Raw genomic sequence first — 17,843 nt, forward strand, 5'->3', positions numbered from 1 at the left:
TATGCCATTGAAGTGCAGGCAGTCCCCAGGTTACAAACAAGATCTGTTCCCAAATCTGTTTAAGTCGAATTTATAGATAAGTTGGAAGAGCTACATATTGTTCTAATTTAGTGTCAGTCAAATTTCTTGAAGAAAGCATCAATAGAGGTTTTCTTGCATTGGATTTACACTTAGGAAGGAAGCATGGTTACGTGTAAATAACTTAAAAGGGCGGACAGTTGACTGCAAGTTCACAAGTTGACTGCAAGTTCTTAACCCAGGGACTGCCTGTATTACTAAATACACAAGTTTCACAGGAAACTAAATGCTTTGCAATTCTTAAAAATGCAAGTTTTTAAAGAGGTTACACCCATACAACTGCTGGAGTCCAATTATTCACATTCAGCAATTATTTTGAGAAGCACCTTAAAATATTTTTTTGAGGACTGCATGAATCTTGCCTTCAAAAAGTCTCCTGTCTCTCCTCTCTCTAAAATACAATGCACAGATCTGTTCAAGACTTCAAGGAAGCACATTGGAAAGCCTTTCAGCAAAAAACCCAATCAACCCATTTGGCTTCATAGTAGATTTTGTTTATACAAACTATTAGATTTTAAAACCAGATGTTACTCTACATGCTTGTGCACTAGTATTCAAGTTAATGCAGTATTTGAAACAAATATTTACTTGTTTGGATCTGGAAAGAGTGACTTTGAACCTTTAGAAGGTATAGAAATAAAATGAAAATTTAGATTAATCTTTTTAACCAGGGTAAAGCTTGTGATCAAGGTCATGCTCAATACTGTTAGATCTATGAATGCAAACTGCCAAGCTAACAAAAATCAATGTTTTTCTTTTAAAAAGCAACACGCAACAAAATTAAAGCTGTCAAACTGCACTGATTATCGACAAATTGGATATCTCCATCTGTAGTTGCTTTCAATATTGGCAGCTAGCATGGAAGATAAAGATGGACACAAATATGGTGGGGGAGAATAAAGGAAAAAAATGCCCTTGAAGCAGGAAGCCAAGGGAGAATAAATCAAACTGTAAAACATTACAGATGATAGAAATACCAAACAAAATGTTGGGAATATTCATGTCAAGTAGCATCAGGAGAAAGTTGAGAGGTCACATTGCCAATCAATGGTATTTTGAAAGGATGGTCAATTTGATGAATTCAGTGACCTGGAATTTTATTTTGTGTTCACTCAGGGAGGATGAAGTCTCACTTGAAGGAGGCAAGAGAACAAGTGATGACTAGCGGGCCTTTTGGATTCTTAAGTCTATTCCACCATTCAATGGTCAAATCATTCACCTCAGCACCGCACCCTGGTATCAACCCAATCGCTCTGCGTTCTTTCTAGAGACCAAATTCTGGTGCCACACAAGGTTTTTAAAATGGGCTGAGGGTGAAGGGCAGAAGTGGAAGCACAATTCACCACTTTAATTTAGAGCCACTTTATTAGATCTGGAACCTGACGTGCCATTGCATTATTAGCACGCTTACTGCTTTTTCTTGCTCAGATCTCTTCACACAAATGTTTCTTATGATTAAAAAAAAACCAACACACCTGCAGCCTTGCAACTCTAGGGCACATGGCTCAATTATGCTCCTTTAGCAAAGATGAAGGGGCAAGCCATTTGTGTGCACCTAACACTGAAGACTAGTTGAAGTTCTGATTAAAGTCAACAGAACATTGCCATGTTTCCTTATGCAGCTCAAAGCTTTGGATGTTAGTCTCCAACTTCAGGGTATAAACTTGACCAAAGCAATGAATGACTGCATGAATACCAAATTGAAGATGAATTTTTTGGGGAAAAAAAACCTAATTAAAATATTTCTATACTTTATAAATCAATGATGATGGGATATTAGAAGTTTTAGACAGAGGTTATGCTTCAGTCCAGTGGTTCTCAGGCTTTTTCTTTCCACTCACACGCCACTAAGTAATCCCTGTGCCATCGGTGCTCTGTGATTAGTAAGGGATTGGTTAAGGTGGGAGATGAGAGGGAAGGGAAGGTTGAGAATCACTGCTCTAGACCCAATTCTTACTGAAATATTTTGCTTGAGAAAAATTGTCAATGGCCTATTTCCTTTGGAGTTATGAAACCGTGCACATAACGAGTCAATGAGGTACGATTAAATCAGTGGTTTTCAACCTTTTTCTTTCCACTCACATACTACATTAAGCAATCCCTTACTAATCACAGAGCACCTAGGGCATAGGGATTACTTAAAGTGGTATATGAGTGGAAAGAAAAAGGTTGAGAACCACTGCTTTAGTTAGTGTATCTCAATGGACACTATTTTTAAATTAATCATTAATTTCCAGATTCCCAGCACAACCACGTTACCAAGAATAAGCAGGTCCTATTTCTGTTCTACCTGGGCTTACTTTAAAAAAAACTCATCCTAGTCAGAATATCACAAGCCGTACAGGTGCACTGAGCCAAGGAGCTGCAAAGAGTAGCTTTAGTGAAGTTTGCCCCAAGATTTGAAATTCTCCAGAGCAGATTTCCTGACTTTAAAACCCTGAAAAAAGTGCATTTAGCTGCATTTACAACACAGCCAAACAATGATTCATGCAGATTTCTGCCTTCCACACAGATTGTTATAAAGGGAGTAGCAGCTGGATTGAGTCTTGATTACATTTTACATTATCAGCATTTCCCAAAGTACCTTGCAGCCATTATTTACTTTCAAGTGCAAATGGAATGTTGAATTCTATTCTGGCGTTTAAAACCACAGCGAGATAAAAGGGCAAAACCAGACAGGCAAGGATTGGGCTCTTTTCGGAGATCAACGGGCTTGCCATTTCTTAGAAACGTGATCAAGCTGCTATTTCCAGAATATTTTAGAGTTGCTTTTGAGAAGTGGAGGGCAGCAAGGGCAAATTCGAACGGAAAAACAAGTATCTAATGCTTTTCACTAATACTTTTTTTATCCCCATGAAGATCAAACATGCACTCTCGAATCTGATCCGGAGGTTCTGTACTTCCACACAGTGTGCTTACATGCCCACATGAAACCCTCTTCATGTAACCTGGGAATCTGCAGCATTAAACGTTTACCAGCCTGTTACTGCAAACTTCAGTGCCACTGGATACCCATGGAATGCCCTCATCGAATGCATGTTGAAAGGCAACTCATTTCTTTAAAGCAGCCACTTAGATCAGATGGTCCTGCTTGGGCTGCTTTACAAGGAAATCTTTCATTGTTCTATTCCAGAGGTGATTAATAATGCGCGCCCCCGGAATAGGATTTGGAGATGGATATAGTCTTACGAAAGAAAAAATATCCACAAGTGATTCAACCTAGAAATCACAGCTCCATTCAGAACCAAAGCAATTTTTTTTTAGTGCCATTCTCCAGAAAAAGTTAACTGAATTTCAGGCCCTTGATTATGGTGCCTTTTATCAATCTAGAAAGACTGAATTATGATCACTGCATTCAAAGTATTCAAGCTGGGGCCAACCAAGCAAATTCTGATCTAGGGAGACACAAAAGATTCCAAATTGTCACACAAATTAAACAACTTGCAGGGAGTAAACAGTGGAAGTGGTGTTCACAAACAGGCAAGTTTTCTTTGATCAAGAAGAAATCACTTTCACTCGCCGTAGCTTTTATTTTAAAATAAACATGTTGAGATCTGGAATGCATCAGTTTCAAGTAAATTGCTTTTCCAAGTAGCTATCTGCTCCAAAAGCATTGGGCAAAATGACCTGTCCTGTATAGTTCCTCACACTCTAGCCTTTTACTCTGGATCATTCATTTGCAAAACCAGTAGCATGGGGACTATAAGTAGGCAAGTCCCAATCCAGCTGTTTCTGAGCTGTAAATAAAAGAACAAAGGCTTTTTCAGAGCTTGAATACTTTACAGCTCAACATTGACAACATCGTGGAGTTTGATCCAACTAGATCTTCATTTGACACAAGTGAACACATTTATTCCCCCCACCAGAAGTTAGGTGGCATTGAATTAAGCAGCTCAAGGCATCTGTACAGTACAAATGGTTCTTGTGACAATCTTGTGGCCACATAGACATTCTTGGGATTTTGGTAGTATCAGTCCAGCAGGATTCTTTGGTCTACTGAAATTTATTATTATTAATAATACTGAAACATAATCGCATAGAACCAATACATTTTCCAGTGAAAACACACCGAAACACTGGAGGAAATCAGCCAGTTTTGCAGCGCCCTTAGGAGGTAAAGATATAGGGCCCGAGCCCTTCAAGGAAGAAAGGCCTGAAACATTGTACAGGTACGTGATCCTTTATCCGGAACCCCTGGGGGACAGTGTGCTCCGAATTTCAGATTTTTCCATATTTCGGAAAGCCCACCCGAATTGTGCTGCAGTATCTACCCCCACCCCCTTCCAGTTGCCCAGCCCGCCTCCCCCAAGCGCTGGTCCCTCGGCCGCCTCCCCCAAGCGCTGGTCCCTCGGCCGCCTCCCCCAAGCGCTGGTCCCTCGGCCGCCTCCCCCAAGCGCTGGTCCCTCGGCCGCCTCCCCCAAGCGCTGGTCCCTCGGCCGCCTCCCCCAAGCGCTGGTCCCTCGGCCGCCTCCCCCAAGCGCTGGTCCCTCGGCCGCCTCCCCCAAGCGCTGGTCCCTCGGCCGCCTCCCCCAAGCGCTGGTCCCTCGGCCGCCTCCCCCAAGCGCTGGTCCCTCGGCCGCCTCCCCCAAGCGCTGGTCCCTCGGCCGCCTCCCCCAAGCGCTGGTCCCTCGGCCGCCTCCCCCAAGCGCTGGTCCCTCGGCCGCCTCCCCCAAGCGCTGGTCCCTCGGCCGCCTCCCCCAAGCGCTGGTCCCTCGGCCGCCTCCCCCAAGCGCTGGTCCCTCGGCCGCCTCCCCCAAGCGCTGGTCCCTCGGCCGCCTCCCCCAAGCGCTGGTCCCTCGGCCGCCTCCCCCAAGCGCTGGTCCCTCGGCCGCCTCCCCCAAGCGCTGGTCCCTCGGCCGCCTCCCCCAAGCGCTGGTCCCTCGGCCGCCTCCCCCAAGCGCTGGTCCCTCGGCCGCCTCCCCCAAGCGCTGGTCCCTCGGCCGCCTCCCCCAAGCGCTGGTCCCTCGGCCGCCTCCCCCAAGCGCTGGTCCCTCGGCCGCCTCCCCCAAGCGCTGGTCCCTCGGCCGCCTCCCCCAAGCGCTGGTCCCTCGGCCGCCTCCCCCAAGCGCTGGTCCCTCGGTTGCCCGGCAGTCACCACCTTCCCCCAACCGCTGGTCCCCACTTGCTGGATGTTTGGAGCTTTCCAGATTTTAGATGTCCGGATAAAGGATCGTGTACCTGTACCTCTTATGGACGCTGCGAGACCGGCTGGGTTCCTCCAGCATTTCTGTGTGTTTTTACTACAATCACACCACCTGCAAACTTTCATGTTATTTTTCAGTGAACCTAGTGATTTGAAGAGGACTCTGAAGCCTGGCCCCAGCTGCTAATCTACCCACATTGCCATAGCCTGGTGTTTAGAGCCCTATATCAGCTCTGGGTAGACAAGGCAATGTTCCAGTCCAAACCCAGCTGCAAGCCTGATTGCCCACATTCTGGACTAATGAGCGAGCCAGTCCAAAAGGATTTCCTTACAATATGATGCTAGATCAGTTTCACTGTACTTTGGGATCCAAACCCCACTCATGTCATATGAAGACCATTACAAAACAGTTAATGGAGATGCAGATGTTACCATGTTATCAGACTTGGGGAGGTGATATTGTACTTGCTTACCTGCTCAAATGACCAAACAGAGTCCACTTTAGGCTTAATTTTCCCTTCCTTGTACAGTGAAATCAGCTTTCTAATAACTTCTGCAACATGGTCAGGGTCTGTGCGGCCGAGGTGAAATCCACACACAGCTTTGTTGCTGTTTATTAGCTGCAAGGCGTCAATGTTGAACTTGTGCCACCAAACTTTTGCTGCAGCTAGTGAACTGCGTTTTGGTGCAGTCACTTGATTTGCCGAACCTGATTTTAAAAAAAACCATTTAATACAATCACTTTAGAATCAATGAAAACACTGAGAGACAACAAGGCAACACAAAGACCCAAGGGATCCCAGTCAGTCACCTTGCCCAGTCTATTGACATTCAGCGCATTCCATTTTTCATGAGATGACATGCCATTTGAAGGCCAGATTAATGAGTGTCAAAGATTATGGGGAGAACAGTGTTGAAAGGAAAATACATCAGCAGGATTTGAATGGCAGAGCAGACGATGGATGGGCCATCAAGTCTTATGGTCTCTAAATAGACAGCAGGAAACTTTTCATCTTGAGGGAAAAAAAAATCAGGGACTTATTTAGAGCAAAGGGCAAGAGACTTGGAGGGAAGCAGGAGGAGGATATTTTCCCCAAATGGCAAATACCTAGAACACACTGCTTGAGATATTGGAAACCGCATTTCTGACAGTAACCAAGCGTAGATACAAGCGCTCAAACCATCTAGACTTAAAAGGCCAAGAGTTGGAAGGTGGCATTAATGTGGTTGGGTGTCCACTGGCCAATGCAGACATGGGAAGAATGGCCTGTTTCCATGCTGTACCACTGACGAGTGTTGCTAACTGCAGTCCATGTACACATTGCAAAGCAAAATCTCACTCTGTAAACATTGTAAATGCATTAGAAACCACTCCACATTTCTCCCAGCCAAACAATGTGGCCGGTCTTTGTCTGCCTGCCACGAACAGTCTTCTACTCCTCCACTATGTCATTCTCCTCGTATTAATGAAGAACAAATGCAGCACTTTCACAAATCTAGATTCATATGCAAGTAATTGTGCTTGGAACATCCAGTACATAACCACAATGTCAGGATTGAAGATCAAGTCAGCTTCAAATAGTTTAGAAAGAGAAGGGACTAAACACTGACTCCATGTGCTATTGAGTAGCATGACAGAGAGCACTTTTAAAAAAAAACGTGTAGAAGTTGAGCATCTAGGTCACACTGTTGATTGCCACACAGTATTTTGCAAGTCAGGTTCAAGACATATGGGGTAATCCAATAAAATGGATAATTGGAAACAATTAGTATAATTAGTTTTATTTTGTGTGTTCAAATGTGTAGGTTTCCTAAGCATCTGGTTATAAACAGATAAATGACCGAAGTGCGGCAAGGTTTGGTCGGGCGAGGACAAGGTCAGAGAAAGCATAGATGGGGGTAAATTGGATGGTGGGGGGAGGGGGATGGGCAAGGAATAGGACAATGACAGTGTCAACATTAACTGGGGTGGACTGCATTGATAAAGAGATCACATTTCAGACATTGACAATTTCTCCAGAGGAACATTAGGATAGTTTTTGAAATGGGACTCCCAATATTCTCGATTTTCATTATTCATTCTCCCTTGGGAGGCAACATTTATTGACATTGTAAAATGTCTAGTCTGATCACTGAAATGTGACAGTGGCACATTAACACACTTCCAAGCAAAGGCAAAAATCATCTGTTTTGCTTTGGATCAGAGCCAGGCTGTGGAGTTATGGCAGGACCCCTTCTCTGCAGCCAAAAAGCAGACTGAGCTGGGTAGATCTTTGTGACAGGATGATAAGGTCAAGGCTAGAGCAACAAATTTCCCAGTAAAATGGTGAGACTGGAAGACTTGTAGATGGTTGTTCCAAGCCTCTTGAAAATTAAATGTCAACTTTCAATCATAATTAAGACCAGAGTTTAATACTAAATTTAAGATTTCTTGCATGTGGGCTTGTCCCCAAGAAATGGAGATTTTTTTTGGAAGCATCACGTGTTGACGAGTTCCTGTGGAGCAGTGTGGGGGGGGGGGGGGTGGAAGAGGGGAGGTGGGTAATGTAATGCCATGAACTTTCACGTCATCCATTCTCTCCAAAGAACAGAATTTCAATGATTCTTCACGTGCCAAGTTTAAGATATTGAGTGTCAAACAAATCCCAATTCCGAATTTATTCTGGTCACATTTTTAAAAAAAAAATCTCCTACCTCCAAACGGTCCCAGGGACGTCATGAATTAACCACGAATTTATTTTAGGTCAAATTATCCATGGGAACAACTTAGTCTGTTCAGGTGCTAAAGACAATTCATGCCCAAAATATTTCACCAAGAGCCAGTAGTGGCTCCAGGTTGTCACTGTGGGATTTAACAAGGAATTTAAATGCTTGAAGCCAGATAACCAGAAGACACCTTTGCATTTACAAGCACCTTATGCCTCAACTCTCCAATTGTATTTTCCAGACTGAGAAATACAGAAGTTCACTCTTCCAATTTAGAAATACAGCAAACAAAATCTTGCTATGCTCAAGGAACTGACCAGATAGCTCAATGCTGAAGGAAGGATAAACATCAGCCACTGCAAAGCCACCTAAATTCAATTTGGTTACTTGGCAATTCTCCGAAATGGATTTCTCACCACAAGGATACAGGGAATGCAGCTCATACCATTGTAGTATGGAAACATTTTGCAGTCCCTTCATTGTCACTGTGTCCAAGCATCAGAGCCATTTTGCCCAATAGCACTGATGAACATCTACAGCTGAAGGACTGCCAGAGTTCAATGCAGCATTCAGCTAAAGACTCAAGAAAGAGGAGCAGGAGTTGGCCATCCGGCTCATTGAGCCTGCTCTGCCAGTCAATGAGATCATGGCTGACCTGCTGATAGGCTCATCTCCACCCACCTGTCTACCACCAACCACACCCCTCCCCCCCACCCCCCATTCCAATTCCCTTATTTATGTAACAATCTATCCAACCTGGTCTTAATATATTTTCTGAGGTCATCTCCACTGCTTCAATGGGCAGCACATTCCACAGATTTGCCACCCTCTAGGAAAAGCAGTTCCTCCTCATCTCCATCCTAAATCTTCTACCCTTAATCTGGAGGCTCTGTCTTCTAGTTCTGGACTCCCCCACCAATAGAAACAACTTGCCTACCTCCACCTTATCTATGCCTTCCATACTTTTATATGTTTCTTAAGATTCCCTCTCATTCTTCTAAATTCCAGCAAGTACAGTCCCAGATGACTCAATATATCCTCATAGGTTAACTTCTTCATCTCTGGTGACCCTCAACTGAATCCTCCACTGAAAGATCATATAGGAACGTGGCATGCGAATAGAAATGGAAAGAAAGATTTTTTAAAAAATGTACAGCCAGCCAAGACTGTGCAAAATGGATTCTGAGATAGATATCAAATCAGATTATTGGGCCACTATACAACTTTCACCAAGTATAAATGGCTTTGGTTTCAAGAGTCATGATTCAGTAACTGGAGAATGTGTTAACATTAGGAGCCAGAGATTCAAAGGCAGGTCACATTCTCACTTAGATGCAAAACAGATGTCCATGTCAAACCATGGAAAAAAAATACGCTCGGTAATCCTGGAAAAAGGACAGTATATTGGTAATGGAAAGCAACAGCATGTTTCGAACATGGAACACCCCAAAAATATTTGGCTAGTAGAAGTATGCATTGTGGTTTGAAAGTTTAAAACATCATTGATCAAATTTAAAGCCATTACAAGTCATACTTTAACTACAAAATACTTCTTTCAGAGTCACTTGGTGATTTTTATTTTCCCCCCTCTCCATTATCAGTGTAGTTTCTCTCAGAAAGTTTCGGTAAAAGTTTTTGTTTTAAAATCTTAAACTGCACAAATCCCAACTTTACTGAAGATATCACATACAGCTGTCTGAGAAATATTTTCCTGGCTCATTTTCAAACTAGAGAAGTCACATTTTTCACCCCTCACTGCATATAAAGTTTCTCTCCCCATTGCCATTCAATTTAATAGCTTTGGCAACCACTTGCATAGAATCAAATACAGTGCTGGCTGCAGAAATCCCAGTCCACATTTTTCCTATCATTTTTGTGTATTTAAAAAAAAACAATCCCATCTCTCCCCTCCCACATGAATGTTGGCTAAGCCTGCAGAGGAAACGCCAGATGCAAAGGAAGTTATTAGATGGTGCTTTTGTAAAATTTCCACGCTAGGTCAGGAGGAAATCAGGCTTGCGGCTGTGCTGGTTTTCGCAATATTGATAACCACCATCATCTCCTCAGGTTGAATTGATTTTTAAAAAGCACATGGCTAATCATCTGCCTTTGAGTTACCCAATTGTAAACTTGAAGTAGTATACACAGACCAAACCTGAATGGATAAACTGCCATTTATCTAACATTTCTGCAAGGAAATACCCAGCAGAGTGTTTGGTTACAACCACAAGGCCTTCTCCCAACTCACAAAGAAATCAGACAAATTTTTGACTTTTATCTCTTTCAGAGTCTGTCCCAGATACAATATTTCAAGCTCAAACTTGCACATTTTACAGCGTACATCCTGCCTATACTTGAAGTCTCTTCGCTTTAGGAAATCCTGCCCAATTGTAGAAAACAGTTCCGGTAGCCAAGTGTTTAAGCAAACAGGAACAGAGGTTTTGTAATGGCAAATTCAGAGCAAAGGAAAAGAATGTCAGTTAGGATGAATGGCTCCCAAATTCTATTCAGTCCGTGGCCTCTACAACACCTCCCACACTGAACTCGACCATCAGGAAAACACCAAATGAGAATGCACCACCTGCAGGTCCCAGATTAAACCCTGACTGGTAAACAAGTCAGTGTTTTCCTCATTATTGAAACTAAACTGCACATTCCTATTCAACAGCACAAGTATCAAATATACTTGCTGGTCAAGACTACCAATAAATATTGTCTGGCAATGTCCACCTTCTGCAAAATAAAATGGGTCCACTAGAGGATCCAGATTTTTTCTTACTCCAAACGATGACTAAATCCATCGTTAACCAGTGAAATTTGGAGTTGAGTCTGGCAGATCCAGAACTTTGCAAACAGCTCCCATAGAATTCTTGCTATTAAACATGGATGGTGCATTAGACCTCATGTGCTAAAAAGACAAGAATACTCAAGACTGAACAACCAAGCCACCTTTTATTGGAAGTGAACATCAGAGGAAGGGGTGGGAGGAAAGAAGGAGACAAGAATACCATTTATGTTTAGAAGGAACATTCCAAACATAATTGAAAGTTTCATTCCAAAACATTTACATGGGTATATGCTATTTGTCCTTGAGAAATTTGAGGGGTTGGAGGTAACAAGGGACGAAGAAAAGCTCATGGGGATTTTGAAGGATAGGTTACAGAGAATTGGGGGTGAATGGGATTCTTCAGAACTGAGACAACAGGCTAAATGTGCTGACACAAGAAAATTATATAATTTCTAGATTTTTTTTCATAATTTAAAAAAAATTAAATAGAGCACAGTTGGGGAGAAGAACACTACCATGGGTAAAGGTCATTTACGGGGAGGGGTAAAAAACAAACAAAGGGGTGTGTGGTGGTGGGGGGGGGGCTTTACTCAGCATGGCATTACTGATACCCCTGCTGTTCACAATCAAGAGCAAAGATTTGTATGGGAGAGACCAAATGTAAAATATCCAGATATGTTGTTAGGAATTTGTAAGATGGAGCAGATGCATGAAAAAAAAAGAGTTCATTTGCTTAGGTATCAATAGAAAGGGAAGTTTTTAAAAAATATACAAATAATGCTGAGAGATTGAAAAGAGATCAGGTCCTTTCACAAAGCTAATGGAGGTATAGCATGTCAACAGGAAGGGAAAAAGAATGTTGGCCTTCCTTCCAGGGAAGGTGGAAGTACAGTGAAACCTCGTTAGAACGCGATTCGTTAATCCGCAGAATCGCTTATAGCGCGGGTGTCTGTGGACCCCAAACCTTGATTTTAGGATGCCAGGCTAACAGTGGCTAACAGCCACAAGCTCAGAAATGGACTCTTAGGACTCATTTACAAGATGTGTATGTTAATATGTGGAGTTTAAAGGTAATAAAGGTCTTATTATAGGGTTTGAGTCACAGTATTCTGTTTTTCTGCTTCCTGAATCATGACGTATATGCATCTGTTCCGCGACTCGGCTGTAACACGGTATGAAATCTTGGACCCCAACTACCACATTCTAACGAGGTTTTACTGTACGAGGTGTAAAAAAAATAACTTTACACTATCCTCCCTTACACAAGTATAGAGTACTGAGAGAATTCAACAAAAGATTCACGACATCCATCCAACTTTTTTTTTCCTTTACCAGAAGGTTCGGGGGGTGGGGGGTAAAATTTTTCCTTAAGGAGGAATTAAACACACTGGGGCTGAGCTTGCTAGAGTTTAGAAGAGGAGAAGCAACTCCCATTCCCAGCCACAGCATTTTCAGTCCTTGATAGATAGCTAGACATATCTTCTGGATCGATTGTCAAAAACCACTCTGGGAGGAGACCACAATGAATTTCTTCACTCAGAGCAACCTCATTTTCAAAATTCTTTACCCAAGAGATCAATGCAAGTGCAAGTTCAGTCATCATATTAAATGGATTTTTTTTGAATATCAAGAGAGTTAATGGATCTAGTGGATCAGGGAGGGAGGGCAGAGCAACAAGTGGAAAGAGGAGGGATTATAGAGAAGGAAAGGGGCAGAGAGCCAAGGAAAAGACAAATGGGAAGGGAGGGAGATTGGAGAGCAGGTTAGCAGAAACCGAAGAATTTGGTGTTGGTGCCATCCATTTGGACAGTGCCCAGATCCACAATCAAGTGTCGTGTGCCGAGATGGAGATATACAACTGCCCAGACAATAGATAATCCAGTAATTTATCAAACAATTCTATGCAAAGCAAAAGTAAAATAGTGGTACATGTGGAATGTGCACTCTCCCCCCCTCCCCCAATAATCAGGATAAATTTAAATGAGAATGCACCAATTTGTCAAAACTACATTGACAATGTGAATAGGGTACGTTACTGTTTTATGTTGTGGTAAATATTTCTATCTACAGCTCATTGTAATCATGACCTAGGTGCTGCTTTGTTCTGCCATCAAGACAAGAAGTTTAAAAATCCCACTGTAATATCTGCCTGAAAAACAAATACAGTAAATCTGAGATAATTAGATCTAGTATTACAAAAAAGCATTTATTCATATATGTGGAAACATACTGGTTTAAATAAAAACAAGAAAAATTATAGCCATCGACTTAAAATTTCACTAGTCTCAAAGAATGCCAACATCAAATATTTACAAAATTCTAGAAACTAGAAGCACCATTCTCCTCTGCCTTCCCACAGAGAGAAATAAAAAAAATGCTATTTCCACCATTTTAAACTTGCGTGTTAAGTCACTTGGGCTGCAAGGACAAGATTGCCAAATTCTCTCATAGTGGCTCAATACAAACAGCCTCATTTTCTTCACTGCCACAAGAGGCAATACATTTGGGAGTGCCAGGATGGTAAAACCACAAAACCAGCATCAAGAAAATATTTAGATGTGGTTTCCATGTAGCAATAACTCGCTGTGTTATTCCAGAGTGGTAGCTTACCATATAGGACAAGTTTCCCCAATGACTTGAGCAAACCAAAGCCTTTAGAGTCATCAGCTCCTCCCAGAGGATCCAGGACAATATCAACACCTTCAGAGAAAAGCAGGTACACTGTCATCACAGCAACACTGATTAGTTCTAGCATTACAAAGAGTACTTACTCAAATGTGCTGAAACACAATGGACAATAAAACTTAAAGGATAATGGCAAGAATGGAACGCATGTATTAATACTTGTATCTTTAAATGTAAATTTTATTTAAATTTAGACATGCAGCACGGTAACTGGCCATTTCAGTCCACAAGTCTGTACTGCCGAGTTTACAACCAATGAACCTAACTCAAATGGAGAGAGGAAATCAGAGCCCTTGGGAAAACCCACAGATACGGGGATTTGCACGTCGATTGTTCTATTTAATGCTTTTCATGATGGCACATTTAAAAATCGATAGGCACGAAAGAGGTAGTCTACATATCAACTTGAACTTAAATTAGACAATGAACTACCTTCACTTAGTCCACCCCTTTACCTTTGGGGGAAATCTTGCGAACTTCTTCAGCATAATCCAAGGTGGTGTAGTCAATTGGGTAAGCCACACCATTTTCTTTAATAGTTTCGTGTTTGGAGGGAGAGGCAGTACCAAAAATAGTCACATCATGAACTAGCTTACAGAGCTGTGTTGCAGCAATCCCTACACCACCTGCAATGAGCAATGCAAGATGATCAATATTACAAACTGATGAACAGATATCAAGAAAGATACTTATTGAACATAAACCCAGATTGTCAACGTTCTGCTCAAGCTTTAAGATAAGGAGTGCAGACACTACCCATCCTTTATTCCCAAATGTTCATATGTTTTCCAGCAGATCTTTGAAACACAATTTAACATGGCAAAAATCACAATATACAAGAACATTGGATCAGAATTTCACTTTTTTGTATCATAGTTGTAAACATTCCAAAAGTTTAGAACTTAGGAAAAAATATAGATTTGGCAAGGATGGGATGGAAATGGGAACAATGTTTATTGGTCTTGAAAAGGCTGTTCAGTATTTCAGTGAAGTGGGGAATGCTCAGATACAAAAGCTGAAACCCAACAAATCCGCAAGCATGGACAGACACACACCCTTCCGAGTCACTCATGAGGCTCATGTATTTTGGCTTAAAAGGCACAATTGGAATCAGGTTCAAATTAAAACTGGCTGCAGATTTGCCACTGGGTACCAGCATAATATAGTCCATGTCAGTTGGTTTTAAACAATTAGATAACCTAAACCTTGGTCAAACTATTCAGACCTCAGAAAATACTCTACTGGTAAGGAAATCCTTTCATTCTTCACGAAAGGATATTAACACTTCATTCTACCATTTTCACAACACCCAAACATCCCTCAGGAGGTGTAGAACCTTTAAAAAAAAAACTGGAATGTGGGACGAGGTTTTCAAACTGGAACAATCAGCAATGGAATTAAAAATAATTTGGCCATTACCCAACTCTCTGTCATATGAAGGCTCATTGGGAGTCAAGTATGTTCCCATCCAATTTTGACCATTTTAAAACCATTTGTGGAAATATGTAATCAGTTTTTAAACAGAGATTTAGCCAAAAAAAGTTTTATAATGTCTTGAAGCCCTTCACAAGCAACAGTTGACTCAACATTTGTTCACTCTTGTGGACACGTCTTCTGCAAATTTCCAACATCAGTATCATAATAACAGCCAAAAGATCTGTCTTGGTCATCTCCTGTAAAGGGCAGATTTTGGTTGGGTCTCCACCAACTAATTATCCCTGCTCAGAGGCTTGGGAGTTGTAGTGTTCATCCAAGAGCAGATGGGCTTGGTTTAATTATTCCATGTAGAAAAATAAAAGCAACAAGAAATTTCCCTCAAGACTGCATTGATATATCTGCTCATTTTTATTTTTTGCACTCATCTCCACAAGAGTTTTAGGGCATTGATAATTTTAAAACCCAAAATATAGGCTAGTCTCCTTCCTACAAGCAACTCAAAACTCTGGTAATGCACAACTTTTTAGGACTAGAAGACGACGACAGGGGCACCTTTTCAAATGACCATACTTTAAGAAAGATTTGCTCGACACAAGTTGCTGCTCCATTAATTTTGCAATAACCAACTTTTAACGTGGCTTTGAACAACTTCTGGAGCAAACACAGGGTCAGGAAAAACTAATGGCACATGACCAAGAACATGTCTGAAAACAAAACACTTAATCCATAATGACCAACTGTCACTAGGCAAAAAAAAATTAAATTGGCTCTCGAGATCTTTTTTGTTGAAGTTCTCATCTTGGTTTGTGTAGGTTTACCTTAAAAAATTATACAATCTATAATCTTTTAAGTTTATTCCTTCAAGGGAACAAATTTCTGAAGCCGATTAAACATCCTAGATTTCAAGATGTCCTTAAAAATAATTTGGCAGCTGGAACATGCAATTAGGTCAGAATTTCCATCTTGTATTCACTTACAACCAGGTTCCATCTTCCAAGTTCTTTCTTTCTGCAATTCCAAGTGATAGTTGCCAACTGGTGTCTTAATAGAGTGGCTTATGAATGGTAGTATTGGGCACCAGTAATCTCATTGAGGCAACAAAGTGCTTCAGTCACATACAAAAAAACCCAGCAAATAATGGCCTTCAGGCAATGCACGAGATCTTTGTAGTGTCCACGTGCCTGTTCACAGATGGGTTGGATAGAAAGGGCTGCTCTTATTGGTGTTGCAGACCCAACTGTGGCATCCAGGTCCAGACAGCAAGCTTAGTGTAGAACTCACACCCTCTCTAACACTTGGCAGGCTATTACCAGAAGCTGATAGGAGGCCAAATCTTTTCAGATTTTAAACAACCTTAAAAGCTAAAAGTTCCATTTGTCCATCAACAATCCCCATAATAATCAATGGGGCATGTAGGAGGAGAGGAGATAGGAGAAATGTTGCTGGAATGATTGGCACAAGATTGGAAAGACCTTTTCCCAGCACTGCTGCCATGATTGGTATCAGCCCATTTACACAATAGGGCAGCAAAGCTGATGGATGAACACGTGACATACTAAATTATACCTTTTAGGATCAGAATTTGGTTCCTCGCCTTTGATGGAAGCCATTATTGTGATGGATTACCATCCATCCTACTTAGTCGAGATAATGTTTAGATCTTCCAGTCGTTGTCTGGTGATTAAACACCGGACACTTCTCCTATTATCTTTTAAGACCATAATTTGGAGTCAGCTTATTGACCTCAGATCTTGTACCGCTCTTCAATGCGAAACTTGGAGCCAACTTCGGATGATGGTGGGGTGGGATGAGGGGGGGCTCCTTGTGGCATCTGATCCTTCTGCAATACAATTAGGTGGGCAAGACCAAAATATGCTTTCCCCATGTATTAGGCAACAGGAACAGCCCTGTTCCCTTAACCAAAGCTGTCAAAATGTTGGTCAAAACCAAAATCTAAATTAAAATGGCAGGCCTATTCCTTTTAAATAGATCCCGCTATGAATGTGGATTTCCTACTAAATGCTCTATCATACTTACCATTGCAGTGATTGACCAGAGGTATCTCAGGTTCGGAGTTTGCATTCAAGGCAATGAAAACACTGTGGCACAGCAGGCAGAGATATTGTAGGCAGGCAGCAAGAGGCACACCCATATGCTAATAGAATTTTTACATTAGTTTCATTTTTTCCCCCCAATTTGAGAGTCTGTATTGGATTGCTCCATTCCACGCTGGCTTACACAATTATGTTCTCAAAACAAACTGATCAGAAATGGCCTCATACCTGGAATCCCACTAAACATCTAACTTGTTCCTCAAAATATTTTCTCCTTCCTGTATTCTACCCTTTCATTTTATAAACACGAAAGTATCTCTAATGGATTACTACCTTTTAAATGAACACTCTGCAAATGTTGACATTACATTGAGAATGCAAGTGACTCCCGTACATCTCAAGTGGGACTGTACTATATTAACCACTAGTGAGTCACCCATTGAATCTCGGTGCAAATATTTTCTCCTGCCTCGCAACGTGTGTGGAGATTGGACCATTCAAACTTTGTTAGAAATTAAAAAATGATATAGAGTTTGCCTGAAGTTGTATTAAATCAGAACATTATTGGAATACTCAATAGGCCATCTGTGGCAAGGGATCCAACTTTTCAGGTCAACCTCACAATTGACCATTTTGCTGCGTGCAAATTGCAACATCTTCAGAAATGACTCCGTTTTCAAATTCTACCAGGATTTTAAATAGATACACTGTACATTTCACAAACAAAGCTAGGTCTTATCAGTTAACAGTAAAGTTCACGAGGAAAGAAGTTACCCACTATACAACTGAATGCCTGGAGGCAAACCACTGACAGCTGATATTGGAGGAAAACATCAATCACCATTTGTTTTCTGTATGCATCTACAGACCATGATCGTTGAAAAATTGGAAAAAGTAAAAATCGCCAAGTTGTGAATTTAAAATGAAGATAAATGATGTTGATGTATTATTG

The 17,843-nt window shown here is 41.6% G+C and overlaps 2 protein-coding genes across 4 annotated transcripts in view; one reads left to right on the plus strand and one right to left on the minus strand.

Annotated features, from left to right (window-relative positions):
- LOC138747761 (uncharacterized) overlaps positions 1 to 3,929 on the plus strand; it is a 40,618-nt gene extending 36,689 nt beyond the window's left edge. The window contains exon 7 of the transcript XR_011347647.1: positions 2,938 to 3,929. The gene's annotated coding sequence lies outside the window, so the exon portion shown is untranslated. The remainder of the gene's footprint in view (positions 1 to 2,937) is intronic.
- The window catches only part of vat1 (vesicle amine transport 1), a 40,914-nt gene that overhangs the window by 14,316 nt on the left and 8,755 nt on the right, over positions 1 to 17,843 (minus strand). For 2 of the 3 annotated variants that reach the window (XM_069907317.1, XM_069907319.1), the window contains 3 exons: positions 13,856 to 14,026; positions 13,326 to 13,415; positions 5,695 to 5,930 (listed from right to left, as the gene is read on the minus strand). In XM_069907317.1, coding sequence (XP_069763418.1) covers positions 5,695 to 5,930; positions 13,326 to 13,415; positions 13,856 to 14,026 — 497 coding nt within the window. Of the gene's footprint in view, positions 1 to 3,603; positions 3,816 to 5,694; positions 5,931 to 13,325; positions 13,416 to 13,855; positions 14,027 to 17,843 lie in introns of those variants that run through there. The other variant, XM_069907318.1, reaches the window with a different exon arrangement.

The sequence above is a fragment of the Narcine bancroftii genome, chromosome 12 (genome assembly GCF_036971445.1).
Source record: "Narcine bancroftii isolate sNarBan1 chromosome 12, sNarBan1.hap1, whole genome shotgun sequence".
In the NCBI taxonomy this organism is placed as follows: domain Eukaryota; kingdom Metazoa; phylum Chordata; class Chondrichthyes; order Torpediniformes; family Narcinidae; genus Narcine; species Narcine bancroftii.